This window comes from Phyllobates terribilis, unplaced genomic scaffold (assembly GCF_046119375.1).
Source record: "Phyllobates terribilis strain yellow unplaced genomic scaffold, ASM4611937v1 Scaffold_5__5_contigs__length_657084704, whole genome shotgun sequence".
Taxonomy (NCBI): Eukaryota; Metazoa; Chordata; class Amphibia; order Anura; family Dendrobatidae; genus Phyllobates; species Phyllobates terribilis.
In genome coordinates, this window is record NW_027362765.1 from 122187108 (window position 1) to 122206572 (window position 19465).

At 42.7% G+C, this 19465-nt stretch overlaps 1 protein-coding gene across 1 annotated transcript in view; it reads left to right on the forward strand.

Annotated features, from left to right (window-relative positions):
- Positions 1-19465, forward strand: part of OPRL1 (opioid related nociceptin receptor 1) — a 133779-nt gene that overhangs the window by 6967 nt on the left and 107347 nt on the right. The window contains exon 2 of the mRNA XM_073682902.1: positions 1984-2203. Within this exon, the coding sequence (XP_073539003.1) occupies positions 1998-2203 (206 nt within the window). The 5' untranslated portion in view covers positions 1984-1997. The remainder of the gene's footprint in view (positions 1-1983; positions 2204-19465) is intronic.

Consider the following 19465-nt stretch of genomic DNA (forward strand, 5'->3'; position numbering starts at 1 on the left):
TGAGCCAAAACACTCCCAGGCTATGTAAGTGCTACGAGACCCAAAAGGACAGGGATGGAGATGACATGGCTTAAACTATTACTAGACCTCAACCCAATTGAGGTGGTTTGGAATGATCAGCCGAGAGCTCAACACAACCTTGGAACTCCTTCAAGATTGTTGAAAGCCATTACCGGTGATTCCTGATGAAGCTGCTTTAGAAAATGTAAAGGAGGTGTAAAGCTGTCATCAGTGTAAAAGGGGAATATTTTGAAGAATGTAAGATTAAACAAATATTCTGGTTTCTTTCACACATATGTTTTTACTACTTGTTTTTGTGTGTTCCTTCATGGTTTTCTTGCCTCCATGTTGAACCTACAATATGCACAGTGCAATATGAACAAGGTAAACCACTGCATGAACAGGTGTGTCCAAACTTTTGACTGGTATTGAATATAGAGAGAGCTTGCAGTCTTTGAGCCTCGCTGGTCATGTGCAGGTCCTGTGCACTTTTGCATCAGAAATCATAGCATAAGGCCCGTGGGTTTCCATTCTCTGCCAGTGGAGAGAGTCCTTGAAAATGGAAACCATCACCAGGTTTGAGTTCTTGAAAATGGAAACCATCACCAGGTTTATGCTGCCCTTTCTGAGGGCAACAGAAAATAGTAACTGATACCCTGATTATATTGTCGTCACACTTGCCACTATACTATAGGTTGATACAATGACAGTGGAAACATTGCAAGAAGAAAGGAGCCAGGAGTCCTCCAAACGACATTGTAGAGTCCTCGATATTCATGAGCTGCAGGCTTTCCTGGGTTGGGGACAGTCTATGTACCACTGCAGAATGGTCTCCTCTTGCAATGCTATATGGGACACTACCTCTATATAACAGCATCCAGTTTCAGGCCGAATCTGCATCGTCATGTGTACACAAGTCCAGAAGACACACAGGCACGATTCATTATTGCAATTGCACCATGTTTTGTCTAGTTTTTAGTATTTTTTTTGCCTGTTTTTCACTTTCAAATTACTATTTTTGCACCTTTTTAAAAGTCTATTTTACATGTGTTTGACTTGTTTTTTTATGCTCATCATTGTGGGTTTGGTGTTTCCAGATGTTTTCAGCTGATTTATCAATTGCAACTTTTTAAAAAGTCCAAAAATTGTGCAAAAAATTTACTCCACTTCCCCCACGAGGTAATTTTATGTACTTCTATAATTTTTTCCGCATGTTTTGTGCCATTTTAATTGAACATGTAACTTCTTGCGGTTAAAAGTTGCAAAAAATGTTAACAACAAAAGCAAAGAACATGTTTTGCTTTGCGCAAAATTCATGAACCGCGTGAGCTTTTTTGAATAATTTGACACAAAAATGTTGTGCCGCCATCCATGAAATTATGGCATAATGCAAATTCATAACCCCCATAAGTTCCAAGTAGCTGTATGTTCTTTATCAAGAGTTTCATTCTAATTTGCTCATTTAAATTTTATATTACATATTAACATTTTATATCGTCTCCTTCAATACATATTTACTTATAACCATGAACTGGAATGAATTGTAGGAATTGATTAATAAAGGTAAACATATCCTGGATGTGAATGGCATCATTACGATCTTGTAGTCATGGAGCTTTGGTCATTAAGCTCTTGACCATGTACTATACACTCTGAAAATTCAAGAAGCCCTCAGTCCACAATGTTCGACAACCTGGCTCGAGTGCAACCATATTCTAAGTGTAAATGGTTAGAAAGCTGGCGTCAGGGGACGTGTTCAGACCATGTGCTCAGTGACATTTTATTTTATGGCTCAGCAGGTTCTCAGGTAAGATGTTTTATTGCTCTGCTGTTCCATGTATAATGCATTAGATTCTGAGCTCAGTACCGTGGCAGGATCACCTTCTGGTGCCTCCTGGTAGGTCATATCTAAAACTTCTAACCAAAGCACAGTGGATGTGGCTTACTCGTCTCCTCCTGAACTTGTCTTCTTCTGCCCCTCAGGTCTCTGGTGACAGATGGATTTCCCTCTGCAGGACTTGCCCTACGAGGCTGCCTTCTTGAGAGCGTTCTTATTCAATTCCAGCCTAAATGGCAGTTTCTTCAATGGGACAGGAGACAGGTTTCTACCACTGGGTATCCAAGTCACTATAGTCGTGGTGTATCTGATTGTCTGTGTGGTGGGCCTGGTGGGCAACTGTGCCGTGATGTACGTCATTATTAGGTAAGACATTCAATGTTACTAGCAATAGAATGTCAAATTGTGTAATTAATTATTCCAATAATATGCTCTTACCATTGTTCATCAGATGTGAAATTATCGCCCTACAATGAGATGATATACATGTTGATCAAATGCATAGTGGTATTACTTTGAGGATCATTTTTTTGCATCTACATGTAATGTTCTGGTGACTTGTATAGTGGTAGATTTCTTAATTGTGGCTGGCTTGTTTGGCAATTGAGCTAAAACTTTCGACAGATTAGTCTATACATTGGTTCATAACCTGGTACCTACCAGCTACTACTTACACCATGTACATGCATGACATTATATACTTTGACCCTATACAGTGGTAAACTTTCGAGTCCTTATAGGACTATATTATGGGTCTCTAAGCACTACATGGACAGACATCTGTCTGAGATGGTTTAGTGAGTTCTGCATTGAGCTGGGGGTTGGACACGATGACCATGGAGGTGCCTTCCAACTATGACTCTATGATACGTGTTCTGCCAAATGGTGCAACCGAGAAGCACCGAGAGGGGCTGCAGTAGTCCATATTTGAATCTCTGTGGAAGTGATCATGTGAAATGCTTGATATGGTACGGTGAAGTGATCATGTGAAATCTTGGATGGAGAACTAAACAAAGTAGATGGGTGTCTGAGAACATGTCTGAGGGTTTTTGCGTTACTGCTTTTGCCACTTGTGTAATTTTTGAAATCTCTGCTTTGAAACTCATTTCTGTTGTTTTTAATATAAGCTAAAAAAAAGTTACATTTCAATTATTAATACGCCGATAGCGTATGACCCTACTTTCAGTAGGTAATATTTATTTTTGAAAAATTCACCAATGGCTCGATTTTACTGCCCATCCTGGGTTCTTGCTGCTCCGCTTCCACTTTGAGCTTCCTCCCACTCTGCATTGGCTATTGACGTGAGGAAGGGGACTAGCTGTCCGCTTCAGTTCGATTGCTAAGCCAGCCCCCTTCTCTATTATAACTAATACATAAACTGGAAAAGAGGGCTGGCTTAGCTTTTGTAAGGAGGTAGTCAGTCCCCTTCATACACAGCACTGGTTCTATGCCTCAACTCTCTTCAAGGAGAAATGTTACCTCTTAGACCCGAGTCAGATGCTTCTCATACGGCCAAATAAGATCTCATGCCTTGCACTGAGGAGGAGCAACACCCTGAAACACGTGTCTGTATATTGAGATTCTAGTTTGGCTTTTATCCTAAGTTTTGTGAAAAGGTTCTTTAAAGGGTCGATATTTTAGGATTGATACTTATAATTACAATAGGTGGCGCTAGAGTTCAAGTCCTCTTAATAGGCAGAGGAGGGGAACTTTCTCCTGTGTTGAACCCATTGTGGAGCTGACAAGAGGTGGAACTTTTCACTTCATTCAAATTCAAACCATTTTAAAGGGGACTTATAAATGGATGACCTATCATTTGATCAATATGAGATCTGTGGGGGGATGACACCCGGCAGAGCCGAAACTCACTTCAATAGGAGCTTTTCTGCTCCCTACTCCATACACTGTTAACATCTGGCCGCAGTGGGGGCTGCAAACAGCTGATAGGTGGAGTTGTCAGGTGTCGGACCCCCACCAATCTGATATTGATGACTAATCAATTTATAAATCCTGGACAACCCCTTTAAGTAATGTCAATTGTTACCTGGGTTGGCTCTTCTCCCCCTATAATCGCGTCCCTACCCACGTAAGCTCCTTTCCCATGTCTCTGTATGGCCATCCAACTAAATCAAATAATATGTGGGATAACGTTGTCCGCACTGCTCTCTTTTACCCATATGACAGATGGTTTGGAGGGTTTGGTAATATTTGATTGCAAACAATTCACTTTTCCCACACTCATCCAATGATCAGCCGGTAATATATATGTACAGTCATATGAAAAAGTTTGGGCACCCCTATTAATCTTAAGCTTAATGTTTTATAAAAATTGGTGTTTTTGCAACAGCTATTTCAGTTTGATATATGTAATAACTGTTGGATACAGTAATGTTTCTGCCTTGAAATGAGGTTTATTGTACTAACAGAAAATGTGCAATCTGCATTCAAACAAAATTTGACAGGTGCATAAGTATGGGCACCTCACCAGAAAAGTGACATTAATATTTAGTAGATCCTCCTTTTGCAAAAATAACAGCCTCTAGTCGCTTCCTGTAGCTTTTAATGAGTTCCTGGATCCTGGATGAAGGTATTTTTGACCATTCCTCTTTACAAAACAATTCCAGTTCAGTTAAGTTTGATGGTCGCCGAGCATGGACAGCCTCTTCAAATGATCCCACAGATGTTCAATGATATTCAGGTCTGGGGACTGGGATGGCCATTCCAGAACATTGTAATTGTTCCTCTGCATGAATGCCTGAGTAGATTTGGAGCGGTGTTTTGGATCATTGTCTTGCTGAAAGATCCATCCACTGCGTAACTTCAACTTTATCACTGATTCTTGAACACTATTGCCAAGAATCTGCTGATACTGAGTGGAATCCATGCGTCCCTCAACTTTAACAAGATTCCCAGTGCCGGCATTGACCACACAGCCCCAAAGCATGATGGAACCTCCACCAAATTTTACTGTGGGTAGCAAGTGTTTTTCTTGGAATGCTGTGATTTTTTGCCACCATGCATAACGCCTTTTTGTATGACCAAACAACTCAATCTTGGTTTCATCAGTCCACATGACCTTCTTCCAAAAAGAAATAGGCTTCTTCAAATGTGCTTTTGCATACCTCAGCCGACTCTGTTTGTGCGTACTTGCAGAAACGGCTTCTTTCGCATCACTCTCCCATACAGCTTCTCCTTGTGCAAAGTGCGTTGTATAGTTGACCGATGCACAGTGACACCATCTGCAGCAAGTTGATGCTGCAGCTCTCTGGAGGTGGTCTGAGGATTGTCCTTGACTGATCTCACCATTCTTCTTCTCTGCCTTTCTGATGTTTTTCTTGTCCTGACACTTCTGGCCTTAACAAGAACTGTCCCTATGTTCTTCCATTTCCTTACTATGTTCCTCACAGTGGAAACTGACAGGTTAAATCTCTGAGACAGCTTTTTGTATCCTTCCCCTGAACAACTATGTTGAATAATCTTTGTTTTCAGATCATTTGACAGTTGTTTTGAGGAGCCCATGATGCCACTCTTCAGAGGAGATTCAAACAGGAGAACAACTTGCAAGTGGCCACTTTAAGTAGCTTTTCTCATGATTGCATACACCTGGCTATAAAGTTCAAAGCTCAATGAGGTTACAAAACCAAAAAAAGTGCTTTAGTAAGTCAGTAAAAAGTAGGCAGGAGTATTTAAAACAAGAAAATGATAAGGGTGCCCATACTTATGCACCGGTCAAATTTTGTTTGAATGCAGATTGCACATTTTCTGTTAGCACAATAAACCTCATTTCAAGGCAGAAACATTACTGTGTCCAACAGTTATTACATATATCAAACTGAAATAGCTGTTGCAAAAACACCAATTTTTATAAAACATTAAGCTTAAGATTAATAGGGGTGCCCAAACTTTTTCATATGACTGTATATAAATCTTAGTGTTGCTGGAACGTTGGCAATATAATTTGTCCGACTGCTTCGCTACCATGGCAACAGCAACCATGAATAACTGCATCAAATCACAGCTGAATGTAAAACTCACATTATAATGTAGATTGTGTACCCCAGGCGTCACACAGTGGGCACTGGGCGGGAGAACGCATCGAAGAACTTCGTTCAAGTTATCGAGAAAAAAAGTCTAAAAAGTGATCCAAAGCTAAGACGAGGCGCTAAGAGATAACAAAGGACACAGACATTGCTTGTCTTCACGTTACAAATATAGAAGCTTAATTCATATATAGTTAACCCCTTAAGCCCCGAGGGTGGTTTGCACGTTAATGACCAGACCAATTTTTACAATTCTGACCACTGTCACTTTATGAGGTAATTACTCTGGAACGCTTCAACGGATCCCCCAGATTCTGAGACTGTTTTTTCGTGACATATTGTACTTCATGATTGTGGTAAAATTTCTTCGATATCACTTGCGTTTATTTGTGAAAAAAACGGAAATTTGGCGAAAATTTTGAAAATTTTGCAATTTTCAAAATTTGAATTTTTATGCCCTTAAATCAGAGAGATATGTCACACAAAAGAGTTAATAAATAACATTTCCCACATGTCTACTTTACATCAGCACAATTTTGGAATCAAAATTTTTTTTTGTTAGGGAACTATAAGGGTTAAAAGTTGACCAGCAATTTCTCATTTTTCCAACAAAATTTACAAAACCATTTTTTAGGGACCACATCACATTTGAAGTCACTTTGAGAGGTCTTTATGACAGAAAATACCCAAAAGTGACACCATTCTAAAAACTGCACCCCTCAAGGTGCTCAAAACCACATTCAAGAACTTTATTAACCCTTCAGGTGCTTCACAGGAATTTTTTGAATGTGGAAGAAAAAAATGAACATTTAACTTTTTTCACAAAAATGTTACTTTAGACCCAATTTTTTTTATTTTCACAGAGGTAACAAGAAAAAATGGACCCCAAAATTTGTTGTACAATTTCCTCTAGGCACGCAGATACCCAATATGTGGGGAAAAAACACTGTTTGGGCGCACGGCAGGGCTCGGAAGGGAAGGAGCGCCATTTGACTTTTTGATTGTAAAATTTGCTTGAATAATTAGCGGACGCCATGTTGTGTTTGGAGAGCCCCTGTGTGCCCAAACATTGGAGCTTCCCCACAAGTGACCCCATTTTGGAAACTAGACCCCCCAAGGCACCTATCTAGATGCATAGTAAGCACTTGGAACCCCCAGGTGCTTCACAAATTGATTCGTAAAAATGAAAAAGTGAAAAAAAAAACACTTTTTCATTTTTATGAATCAATTTGTGAAGCACCTGGGGGTTCCAAGTGCTCACTATGCATCTAGATAGGTGCCTTGGGGGGGTCTAGTTTCCTAAATGGGGTCACTTGTGGGAGAGCTCCAATGTTTGGGCACACAGGGACTCTCCAAATGCAACATGGTATCCGCTAACAAATTGAATGGAAAATCGGCTCAAATTGTTAGCGGACACCAAGTTGCGTTTGGAGAGCCCCTGTGTGCCCAAACTTTGGAGCTCCCCCACAAGTGACCCCATTTTGGAAACTAGACCCCCAAAGGCTCCTATCTAGATGCATAGTGAGCACTTGGAACCCCCAGGTGCTTCACAAATTGATTCGTAAAAATGAAAAAGTGAAAAAAAAACACTTTTTCATATTTATGAATCAATTTGTGAAACACCTGGGGGTTCCAAGTGCTCACTATGAATCTAGATAGGTGCCTTGGGGTGTCTAGTTTCCAAAATGGGGTCACTTGTGGGGGAGCTCCAATGTTTGGGCACACAGGGGCTCTCCAAACGCAACATGATGTCCGCTAACAATTTGAGCCGACAATTTGTTAGCGGATACCATGTTGCATTTGGAGAGTCCCTGTGTGCCCAAACATTGGAGCTCCCACACAAGTGACCCCATTTTGGAAACTAGACCCCCCAAGGCACCTATCTAGATGCATAGTGAGCACTTGGATCCCCCAGGTGTTTCACAAATTGATTCATAAATATGAAAAAGTGTTTTTTTTTCACTTTTTCATTTTTACGAATCAATTTGTGAAGCACCTGGGGGTTCCAAGTGCTCACTATGCATCTAAATAGGTGCCTTGGGGGGTCTAGTTTCCAAAATGGGGTCACTTGTGGGGGAGCTCCAATGTTTGTGCACGCAGTAGCTCTCCAAACGCAACATGGCGTCCGCTAACAATTTGAGCCGATTTTCCATTCAATTTGTTAGCGGACACCATGTCGCGTTTGGAGAGCCCGTGATGTGCCTAAACAGTGGAGCTCCCCCACAAGTGACCCCGTTTTGGAAGCTATACCCCTCAAGGATTTTATTAAGGTGTATAGTGAACATTTTGAACCCAGAGGTACGACACAGAATTTGTTTACATTAGGTCATCATATTGAATAAGTTGTCATTAGTCTTGAGCGCAAGTGCTCGCTACTTGAGTTTGCATCGGGTATTCAGGTATGCACCATGTACAGCGTGTGCTCGAGTGACATGCTCGAGTCCTTGCTCCGCATGTTTCACGGTTATTAGACACCCAAAAAAAAACATGTGGGGATCGCTCGTGCATGGCAGGCAATCCCCGTAAAGTTTTTTTGGCCGCGAAGCATATGGGGCAGAGACTCGAGCATGTCACTCAAATACCCACGATACTCAATGCATACCAGAGCACCCGATGGAAACTCAAGTAGCGAGCACTTGCGCTCAACACTAGTCGCCATATCCTCATCTTTTTTCTTACTTTTGAAAAAAATCCCAACCCCATCACAACCCTAACCCCAACCCTAACCCCAACCCCAGCCCTAACCGTAGCACAACCCTAACCGTAGCACAACCCTAACCGTAGCACAACCCTAACCCTAGCACAACCCTAACCCTAGCACAACCCTAACCCTAGCACAACCCTAACCCCAAACCCAGCCCTAACCCTAGCCCAATCCTAACCCAAGAGTTTATTTTTGAGGCCGTTCCTCGTGCGGTATAAGTGATTAGACGACTTTATTCTTCGGGTCGGTGTGATTACAGCAATACCAGAATCATATGGGGTTTTTATGACTGACAGCTGTCACACACAAAAAGACGCATTTTTTGTAAAATCTAGTTTTTGCATCGCCATATTTTGAGAGCTATAATTTTTCCAGATTTTGGCAGACAGTCATGTAACGGCTCGTTTTTTGCGGGATGAGTTGACGTTGTTATTGGTGCCATTTTCAGGCACGTGACATTTTTTGATCGCTTTCTATTCCGATTTTTGGGAGGCAGAATAAACGAAAACCAACAATTCAGGAATTGTTTTTTTTTTTTTTTATTCTGTTCCGCGTGTGGTAAAAGTGATAAGGCAGCTTTATTCTTCGGGTCAGTACGTTTACAGCGGTACCACATTTATATTGTTTTTCTATGTTTTGCACTTTTACATAATAAAAGCAATTTCATAGAAAAAAATATTTTTTAGCATAGCTTTATTCTGAGAGCTATAACTTTTTTATTTTTCAGCTGATGGAGCTGTATGTCAGCTTGTTTTTTGCGGGACGAGATGACGTTTTCAGCGGTACCATTTTTATTTATATTCGTCTTTTTGATCGCGTGTTATTCCATTTTTTATTTGGCGGTATGGTGATAAAGCATTGTTTTTTGCTTCTTTTTTTACCGTGTTCACTGAAGGGGTTAACTAGTGGGACAGTTTTATAGGTCAGGTTGTTCCGGACGCGGCGATACCAAATATGTGTACTTTTATTGTTTTTTTTGTTTTTTTTTATAATAATATTTATTGATGGGTACATTATATTTTTATTTTTGGTGGATTATTTTATTTTATTTTTTTTATATTTTTGCAATTTTTTTTTTTTTTTTATTCACTTACTGACAGTTTTTATACTTTATTACTTTGTCCCACTATGGGACTTTCACTTTTTTTTCTCTGATCGCCTGCATGGCACAGGAATGCAGCACCATCCCTGTGTCATACAGGCTATCAGCGCTACACAGTGAGAAGATTGTTTGGAGATGCACTGCGCATGTCCAAACAATCTTCCTGCTGTCTGGTGACCCAGATGTTGTCATGACGACATCGGGTCGTCATGGCAACACCCGGGAAGAGTTTGCAGACAGCGCTGGAAGCCGGAAGAGGAGGTGAGTATCTGCGATCACCTCCCCTTGCCCCCGCAATGCTGCGATCGGCTGCGATCGACTTCGATCGCAGCATCGCAGAGGTTAATGTGCTGGGAGCGGTGCAGGACCGCTCCCTGCACATAGTACCGGGTGTCAGCTGTGACAATCAGCTGACACCCGGCGGCGATCGCGCCCGCACAGCCTGTGTGCGCGCGCGATCGCGATGACGTACTAATACGGGTCTGGCTCTTAAGTCCCAGGGCACAGACGCGTATTAGTACGTCAGATGTTATTAAGGGGTTAAAGAGTAACCGTCGTTTTAATTTTTTCTTCATAAATGAATAGTACATGTGAAAATAAGCAACTTTGTAATATATCTTATCAGAGAAATCTGCTTCTTTCTCCTTCTGGACTGATCTCTCATTCTCAATTCACGGTTAAAAACTGTATTCAATGAAGACAGATTTTCCCATTACTGAGATAGGAGATGGCCGTTATTAAGATCTATGGAGAGCTGTTGTTTTAGTTTCAGGAGAACTTGCAGCAGAATGTATCAGCCACTAGCTCCTCCTCCTTTCTCCATAGAATGTAATAAGCACCCACTGTCATCTCCTATCTCAGTAAAGAGAAAATCTGTCTTCACTGAATACAGATTTTACCCGTGAACTGAGCGTAAAACATCAAGTCAGGAGGAGAAATGGTAATATTGTGCAAATGCTGCATCCATGCTCCAATGGGGTCACTGAAGCCACCCCTACAATTAAAGGTCATGGACACATTTGGGAAAAAATGGTGCAGGTTTTGTTTTCCATAGCCTTTGTGTTGCACTGTCTATTGCTGGATGTAGAAAGAGTCAGTGAGTTTTTTTTCGGATGGGAGGGTTTAAATTGATTTAGGCTGTAGTCACACAAAATTTTCTTTAGAGCAAATCCTCTCTATAATCCTTCTCCAAAACCACTTAGGAAAATCTTCCTATTCATTTCTTTGGGAAGTCCACTTTGCAGTTTATATAAAGATTTTTTATTTTTTTTTTAACTTGAAAAGATTTGAAAAAACGCTTGATGGAAAAGAAAAAAGTGTGTGTCACCTCTTTGAAGCATGAAAACTTTACTAAGTTTCTTCATAAACATTTGACTGACAAACCCCTCCCAAAACTGCCCAAAAAATGAGTGTTCTTCCTAAAATGGTTTCCATCTGAAAAATACATCATTTTTGACTGCCTCAAAAAAAACCTCTGTGAACAGAGCCTTATCTTTCTTTTTCTGAACTTCTTTTAGCTGATTTCTGACAACATGAAAGTTGAGTTGAACTTTGTGGTCAGAAATCAGCTAAGTGGAGCTCGAAAGATGAAAAATAAGAGTTTCTGACTCCTTCAGATCTGCTCACTGACGGATTCTCAGGTAACTCAAATTACAGCCACAGACAATGGAGAAACCATAGAAGGCGAGCAGTGCAAAATTGTAATTGAAACGTGATTGCAAACATTTTTTTAGCCAAAAAAAAGGCATTTCCATGGCTTTCACAAATATCACTCATATCTATGATATTCTATGGGGCAGTGCACATGTCCGATTTTTTTCGTTGAACCCAGTGGTTTGCGGAAAAATCCGTGACATGTCCAATTTTGATCCAACTATGATCAAAATCAGCAATGCCTATGGGTCTGTGAAAAACATCGGACATGACATCTGAGTGCTGTCCGATTTTCATAGACTGACAGAATGGAGAAGGTGGAGAAACCTATTTTAATTCTCTCCACGTCCAAGAAAAATGAATGCCACTTTGATCAAACTCTGATCAGAATAATTGGACCATTTTTCTCTGACGTGGAGAAATCGGTCATGTGTTTGGCCAGTCCACTAAAGTTGTCAGGTTCAGCCGACTTTCATCTAATGTGTTTGACTCGCCCCCTGGGCCGTGGGGCACTCGGATCCGGGCAATAGGGGAACGATGGGGTGGCTCAGGGTGGTCAGGCCAGTGGTAGTCTGTTATGTACTGATGATTATGTCCGACTACGCCACCCGTGGATTTGCGGTCATTAGGAACCGCCGCTGCAAGGCAAACCGCTGGGGCTGATGATGTATGCAGCTGGGATGGTGTGACTCCCCACGGGAAGAGTGCGGCCCCAGGGCAGTGTAGTGGATGTTGGGAGTGATGGTAGTGAGAGTACCAGTGCTGATAGTGCTGGAGGAGCAAGGAGCACGCAGACAACAGGTTGCAGTCCAGGGTCTTTACTAGAACAGGTAAATTGACCCACAAACAGTCCCAGCTAGGAGGGGACCTGGATGTCTGAGAGCAATGGGGAAATTGGCCCTGGTCAGGGTGAGGGTGTAGGCCTACCGTGCTTTCTGCGCTCCTTCTGGCTATCTCCTCGTTATAGGGTAACAGCCCACGTTTCCGAGCTTTCCGTGTATTCTCGCCTGTATGGCCTGCGACGTGGGTTCCTTTCTGCTCCCAGCCTTGTACGGCTTTACTGGTCCCTTCGGTTGTGGCAGGGCCTCCAGGCTTCTTAGGCCAAGGAATATACAGTCCCTTGCGGACTGGTTCTCTGCTGGGGGATGTAGAATCCTCCCAGCCTCAGACACCAAAGTCTGGTAAAGTAAGTCTTTTATCTGCCAAGACAGGCTCACTTCGCCTCTTGTCTCTGGCTTGTGGCTCTCCTCCTGCCACACTTCCTCTTAGGTGCAATACAACTGTCTGTCCCTGCTCTGCTCTGGGACAAGTCTCAGTCCTGAGACAGGCCTTCAAGTTCTCTCTAACCCTGCCCCCAGTACCAGCTTTTATAGGGGCAGCCAGCTCCCCCTACTGGCCTGAGACAGGAGGCATTGCATGCTAATGTTCCCCTGACTAGAGAACCTCCCCCTTGCTCTCAGACACAGCTTTAATTACACTTGTGGCATCCAGGCCAGGGTGACACATGTTTGTTTGGTACCTGCTAAACAAGGCTGTGGAGTCGGTAAGCCAAACCTCCAACTCCTCAATTTCCATGACATTGACTCCGACTCCCTCATACATGGCTCATGGTTAAGTGATAAATTTACTGTAGCACAGATTCATCTCAGCTAAAAGTCTAGACCCTTAGATCAGGAATAGGACAGACATTTATAGGACATTTCACAACTTTCCCAAATTCTAATGAAAAAATATTCCCCACAAACTGCATTGAACTACTGTACCCAATTTATTATATATTTTAAGAGTTGGAGTCTGTCCATTTTATACCGACTCCAACTCCACCAAAATGGACACCGACTTCGACTCCACGACTCCGTCTCCAACTCCACAGCCCTGCTGGTAAACACCTCTTATGATTGGTTATCTTCAATGAAAACAAATGGATCAGGCATATTGGAATCCAACATGTCCTACTCTTCTTTCATCCAACATCTACTCTTGGGATAGAGTTGTAAAGTGCTGTGGAATATGTTGAAGCTATTAAATAAAAATTATTATTATTATAGAGTTGGGACACTCCAATTCCCACCCAAAGGTCATCCAGTTAAGCGGAAAAGCTTGGTTTTTGGCAGCATTTCATCAATTTTGTATGGACACCTTTTGACAGAGAATGACTTGTGGCACATGAGGAGAGATATCTGGGGAGCAGAACATACTCCCGAATCATTCGTTGTCCGTATATAATGAAGAATAATGTGTAGCATATAGTACAGAATGATCTGATGATTTCTTCACTATCAGCTCTTGCTGGTTGCTCAGTTTTAGGGAATGCTTGGCTAAATAAGATGAGCAGTAGCAACCGAGCACAGCGATTAGTATCATAGCTTCCCCTGTATGTTTACATGGAGACCCAGCTGAAGTCCACAGCTCTGAACCACAAGGTTTTCTGCACTAGAACAAAACTGTAAAATCATTATTCACTGTTACGGCAGCTAGAAATAGTACCAGGCCTGTCAATCATCACTCCATGAAACAGAGCCATACTCCACGCTGAATCGTAATGAAGTACAGTCAGGCTGGACTATAACACATTAGGCACAAGGTTAAAACTCCTGGAACTTGCGATTAATCTCAAGTGGATGTGTGGCGCCCCTGAGGGTTCAGTCGCCACAGAGGTACTGCATCTCACGCAGAGGTGTGGTGTCTCACCTTCAGGTAAGGAAGGAGTACAGCTCAGGACCCTAACACCTGCATCCAACACATACCCGCAGCGGGGGCAGGGCGAGATTGCTCCTAAGGGAGAGCACAGTTCCAGGTTCCCTAGCTGGCGGGAGGGGACTATGTAGTGGGTGTGGGTGGAGAAGGTAGCTTAGGGGAGCTCATGACAGAAAGAGTATAAATAGGAAACCATCTTAGATCAGGGTTCAGTCAGACAGTCAGAGGAGGAGAAATGACAGGAGCAGAGGCTGTGTATGAGCTCTGCTCCGTAGGCGGGCCTAGCCAGTGAGGCCCAAGTCTGAGGGGAGAAGAGAGGAGAGGGAGCAGGAAGGCTCCAGGAACAGAAGGGATCCCAGGGGTACGGGCAGTGCTGGAGGCTACCCGTACGCCCGAATCTGCCGGAAGGTGGAGGGGTCAGGCCAGAAGAAGGGAACCGGGTCCCTCAACTAGTAGAAGATTGCAAGTGTCAACTAGAAACCGGAGGCTGCAGTACTTTAAGTCCTGTAGCCACAAGCCCACGCCAGTTTCACCGAGAAGGTAGCCACATAGGACCCAGGGGACGGAACATACGTCGCCCACCAAGGCCTGCGGGTACCGGATTGGAGTCACTAGGTGTGAGGTGCAGGGAAGAGGCCAGAGAAAGGACACAGAAGGGGGTCCTGCTAAGTCCTCCGGAGCTATCTGGGGGTGGACTGAGCCCCTCACTGAGTACGCAGAGCACGACGGGGGAGATTGCTCTGGTACCTGTAATCTGGACTGCAACAACTGTGAGTAAAGATCTTGGGACTGCACTATCTGGTCTCTGTGTTCCTTGCTGCGCCATCACTCACTGCACTACAACGCCCAGCACAACCTGCACAACCACCATCATCCACACACTGCCCTGAAGCTAACTCTTCCTGTGGGGAGTTATACCATCATTGCTGCAAGACCACCAGCTTCAGAGGACTGTTCCGCAGCGGCGGCCCCCTTTAGCCGCACTCCACAGGTGGCGTAGTCGGACATTAACACCTATACATATAAATTTCCCTTGGATTGACCGCCCTGGGTCACGGACCGGGTCACCGCCACAGTGACTACAACCCCCAGCATCTACTGGCCCGACACCGGGTACCCCACGGCCCAGGGGGCGCGTCAGATGTATTCTGAAGGCCTATAACTTGGTCTTTGCTAGGGCTATGTGCACACATTGAATATTTGCAGCAGATGTGTTCTCCACCAAAAACCAGAGTGTTGGCAGGAAAAACTACGCTAGTGTTTGACAAGATTTCATGTGTGTTTTTGATGCTTTTTTTGTTTGCGCTTTTTTCTCTCTCTACAGAAACGCTGTAAGAATTGAAATTTTGAAAATTTAAAAAGTGGAAAAAAAAAACACTTTCAAATCCGCAAGGAAAAAGAAAATAAGCAGCTTGCGCATGACGTTTCAGAAATCACATTCACTTTGTTGGTACTGTAAAGTGTCGCATTTTTTACCCTTGAAAAACGCATGGAAAAAAAGTGGCATGAACAAAACATTTTTATTTTATTTATTTTTTTATTTTACTCAGTTATATAGCGCCATTAATTTCACAGCACTTTGCAGACATTATCCCCATTGGGGCTCACAATCTAGATTCCCTATCAGTATGTCTTTGGAGTGTGGGGGGAAACCGGAGAACCCAGAGGAAACCCACACAAACACGGGAAGAACATACTAACTCCTTGCAGATGTTGGTATTGGTCGGATTGAATCCAGGACCCCAGCGCTGCATGGCTGCTGTTCTAACCACTGAGCCGTGCTGCCCAACATGTGAATAAGCCCTAAAGTGAACAGTTTCACCTGAGACTAAAAAGTCTAAATTATTTTTTTTAACTATAAGCCAAAAAACTAACCTGCCTGTTCTACCTGGTGCCGACTCAGAATGGTCACCAACTGCTCCTGCTGCAGGCGATTCAGCTGTTTCACATCAACAGAACCGCTCTTCTTCTTCCAGGCTGCTCTGTCGATGGGGTGTGACTTCCCACATCATGCTGATTGACAGCTGGCTCCCCGCAGTTAGGCAGCAGGGAGCAGGCTGTCAATCATTATGACATAGGCAGTCACGCCCCGTGAACAGAGCGGAAGAGAAGCTGCTGCTCTGTGGACGTGACGTCAGTGGAGTTCGTAGAATCACCGGCACTAACGGTCTGTTACCCCTCTGTGCAGGCAGAAATCGACACCAGTCACAACAGGCAGGTAGGTAGCAACTATCTGCCTGTAAGTTCTTAGGCACACAGTAAAGGATTAATGTAGTCCTGGATAACCCTTTTAATGTGGTATCAATTGCTTTACTCACATGTGTTTTTTAAGTGTTTTGTTACGGATTTTGCATCAAGGCCAATGAATTTCAAGATATGCTGGATCCCTGAAGACTGTATTATGAAGGGGAATATCCATGTTGGATAACATGGTTAATAAAGTCCAGTCTTGAGGTGCTGTGTGAATCAGTATACAGTTTTGATTGGGTAAGCATCTCACATAAAGTGACATCATTGCTTTGGTTGCAGTGACATCATGGCAGGTGTGGCAGTGATCTCACTAGTGGTAAAGTCCCTGCCGGTCTTCATTAATTTTCTCTATCAGTATAAACATTGAATATATGGATTGCAGAATATTCATTGATTCCGGAGCTTCATGCGACTATCTGCAGATTTATGTTAATGGATGAGGACATTTAAAAGGCTAAGTTTTAAAATGAGTTTAAAGGTTGTAAATGGTATTAAATCCCAGATTCACTGCCAAATATAGATACTCCCACTTCTAGGGGGATTCAGTCAGCTTCTGTGGAACTTTTGAGAGCAGCCAACATAAAGATTATGATTATAGCATGACTCAGGATCTCACCCACTGCTATAAATCATCACTTAATCTCTAAATACCAGAATACTATTCTGTAGATGCAAAACATATCTTACCCAATGACCTATATGTATAATATCATCTGTAAACAAAATAATAACATGGGTATATGGATACAAAGTCCTCAGTCCTCCCACACTGATCATACGCACCATTTATAGCCTATTTTGCTGGGGATATTTAGATGGGGGAATTACGTTACAGCTCGACTAGACGAGAACAATCGTATCTTGTCTCCATTGAATGTCACGCCCATCACGATTGAGGATAGAGCACAGATTTTAGATGGCGATATCTTGACAGCAGTCAGCTAAATGCTTATTCGGTTGACAGTGATTCCTATCGACCTCGGCCTATACATATGTGTTATCACTGGGGAGAGGGGAATAGGCTAGTTCCAGAATCCATTGGCAGTAGTTTCTCTCCCTTGAGAACAAAAAAACAGCCACGTTGAAATCCAACTTCCCTTCTTTCCTCCAAATCTACCCTCAAAGAGCTGGGACATCCCCATACACATTGAATGGTTTATATAATCGAGAATAAAAACATTGCATAAAAGTACTGCAGTAAGTAAATAAATAGTAACACATGCAAAAAACATCGGGTACATAGTTGATATTTTTGTAAATCAAAAAAAATGCAAAAGCCATACCACCACGACAAGGTGTACCCAATCAGGATGGCAGAGCAGGACCTGGGCCTGGCTGTGTTTAATACCTACCAGTGGAAAGCTGAGTAGATAAAGGTGCACAACCCCAAGTGGACAGCCACACCACCAAATGTACTGAGCACAAAAAACTGAAGCAAAGCCAAAAAAACAGAAAATTACATTTTATACAAACAGAAGTGAGGGAAGGAAACAATTACAGGTTTGTGCACATCTGTGGATCATAGAAGTGGTTGTTACTTTTTAAGCCCATTTAACGAATATTGGCAAATCTACTATTATACTGCATCCTATTGAAAAGACTAATACTGATATACTGTGCCCCATACGTACAAGAATATAACTACTATAATACTGCCCCTTATGAAAAAGAAAAAACTACTGTAATACTATCTCTATGTACAAGAATATAACTACTATAATACTGCCCCCTATGTACAAGAATATAACTACTATAATACTGCCCCCTATGTACAAGAATATAACTAATATAATACTGCTCCTTTGTACAAGACTATAACTACTATAATACTGCTCCCTATGTACAAGAATATAACTGCTATAATACTGCCTCTATGTACAGGAATATAATTACTAAAATACTGGCCTATGTATAAGAATATAACTACTATAATACTGCCCTCTATGTACAAGAATATAACTACTATAATACTGCTCCCTATGTACAAGAATATAACTACTATAATATTGCTACCTATGTGCAAGAGTATATAACTACTATAATACTGCCCCTATGTACAAAAATATAACTACTATAATACTGCCTCTATGTACAGGAATATAATTACCATAATACTGCTCCCTGTATACAAGAATATAGCTACTATAATACTGCTCCCTGTATACAAGAATATAACTATGATAATACTGCCAACTATGTTCAATAATATAACTACTATAATACTGTCCTATATATACAAGAATATAACTGCAATAATACTGCCCTCTATATACCAGAATATAGCTATGACACTGCATTTATGTTCAAGAATATAACTACTATAATACTGCCTCTATGTACAAGAATATAGCTACTATAATCCTGCCCCTATGTACAAGAATATAACTACTATAATACTGCCCCTATGTACAAGAATATAACTACTATAATACTGACACGCCCCCTAGGCCGTGGGGTACTCGGTAGCCGGGCCAGTCGGTGCTGGGGATGTCACGGTGGCAGTGACCCAGTCCATGACCCAGGGCGGTCAATTAAAGGGAAAGTAAAAGGGGAAATAACGTTTTTAGAGATAATGTTCGTGACGCCACCTGTGGTATGCGGCTATATGAGGCCGCCGCTGCGGTGCAGATCCTTTGGAGCTGATGGTGACGCAGCAGAGTTGGTTCAGCTCTCCACAGGCAGAGCTTAGCTCCAGGGCAGGATATAGTGATGCTATGAGGTAGATGTTGTTGGTGCGGTGTAATGCAGGGCTGGTGATGGCGCAGCAATAATTCCAGGACACAGTGGGGTGCAGTCTTCAAGTTTTACTCACAGTTGTTCAAGACTCCAGGTTACAAGGGCCAGTGTGTAACCTCCCATGTCGTCCTGTGTCCTCCAGGGAAGGGGTTCAGCAATCTCTCAAGTCTCTCAGGAGTACTTAAACAGGACCCCGTTCTATGTGCCTTTCTCGGTCGTCTTCCCTGCGCAGGCTCTCACCCTCCTGCCCTGCGCCTCACAATCAGTGTCCCAAGCCAGTAGCCTCGGGTCTTGTCGGGCGACGTGCCGTCCCCTAGACCCTATGTGGCCACCTTTTCGGCGAAGTAATTGTGGCTGTTGGCTGCAGCACCTTGAAAATGCATCAGCCTCCAGTTATCTAGCTGAGCCTGGTTGTTCTCCACTAGTTAGGGGCCAGTTCCCTCTGC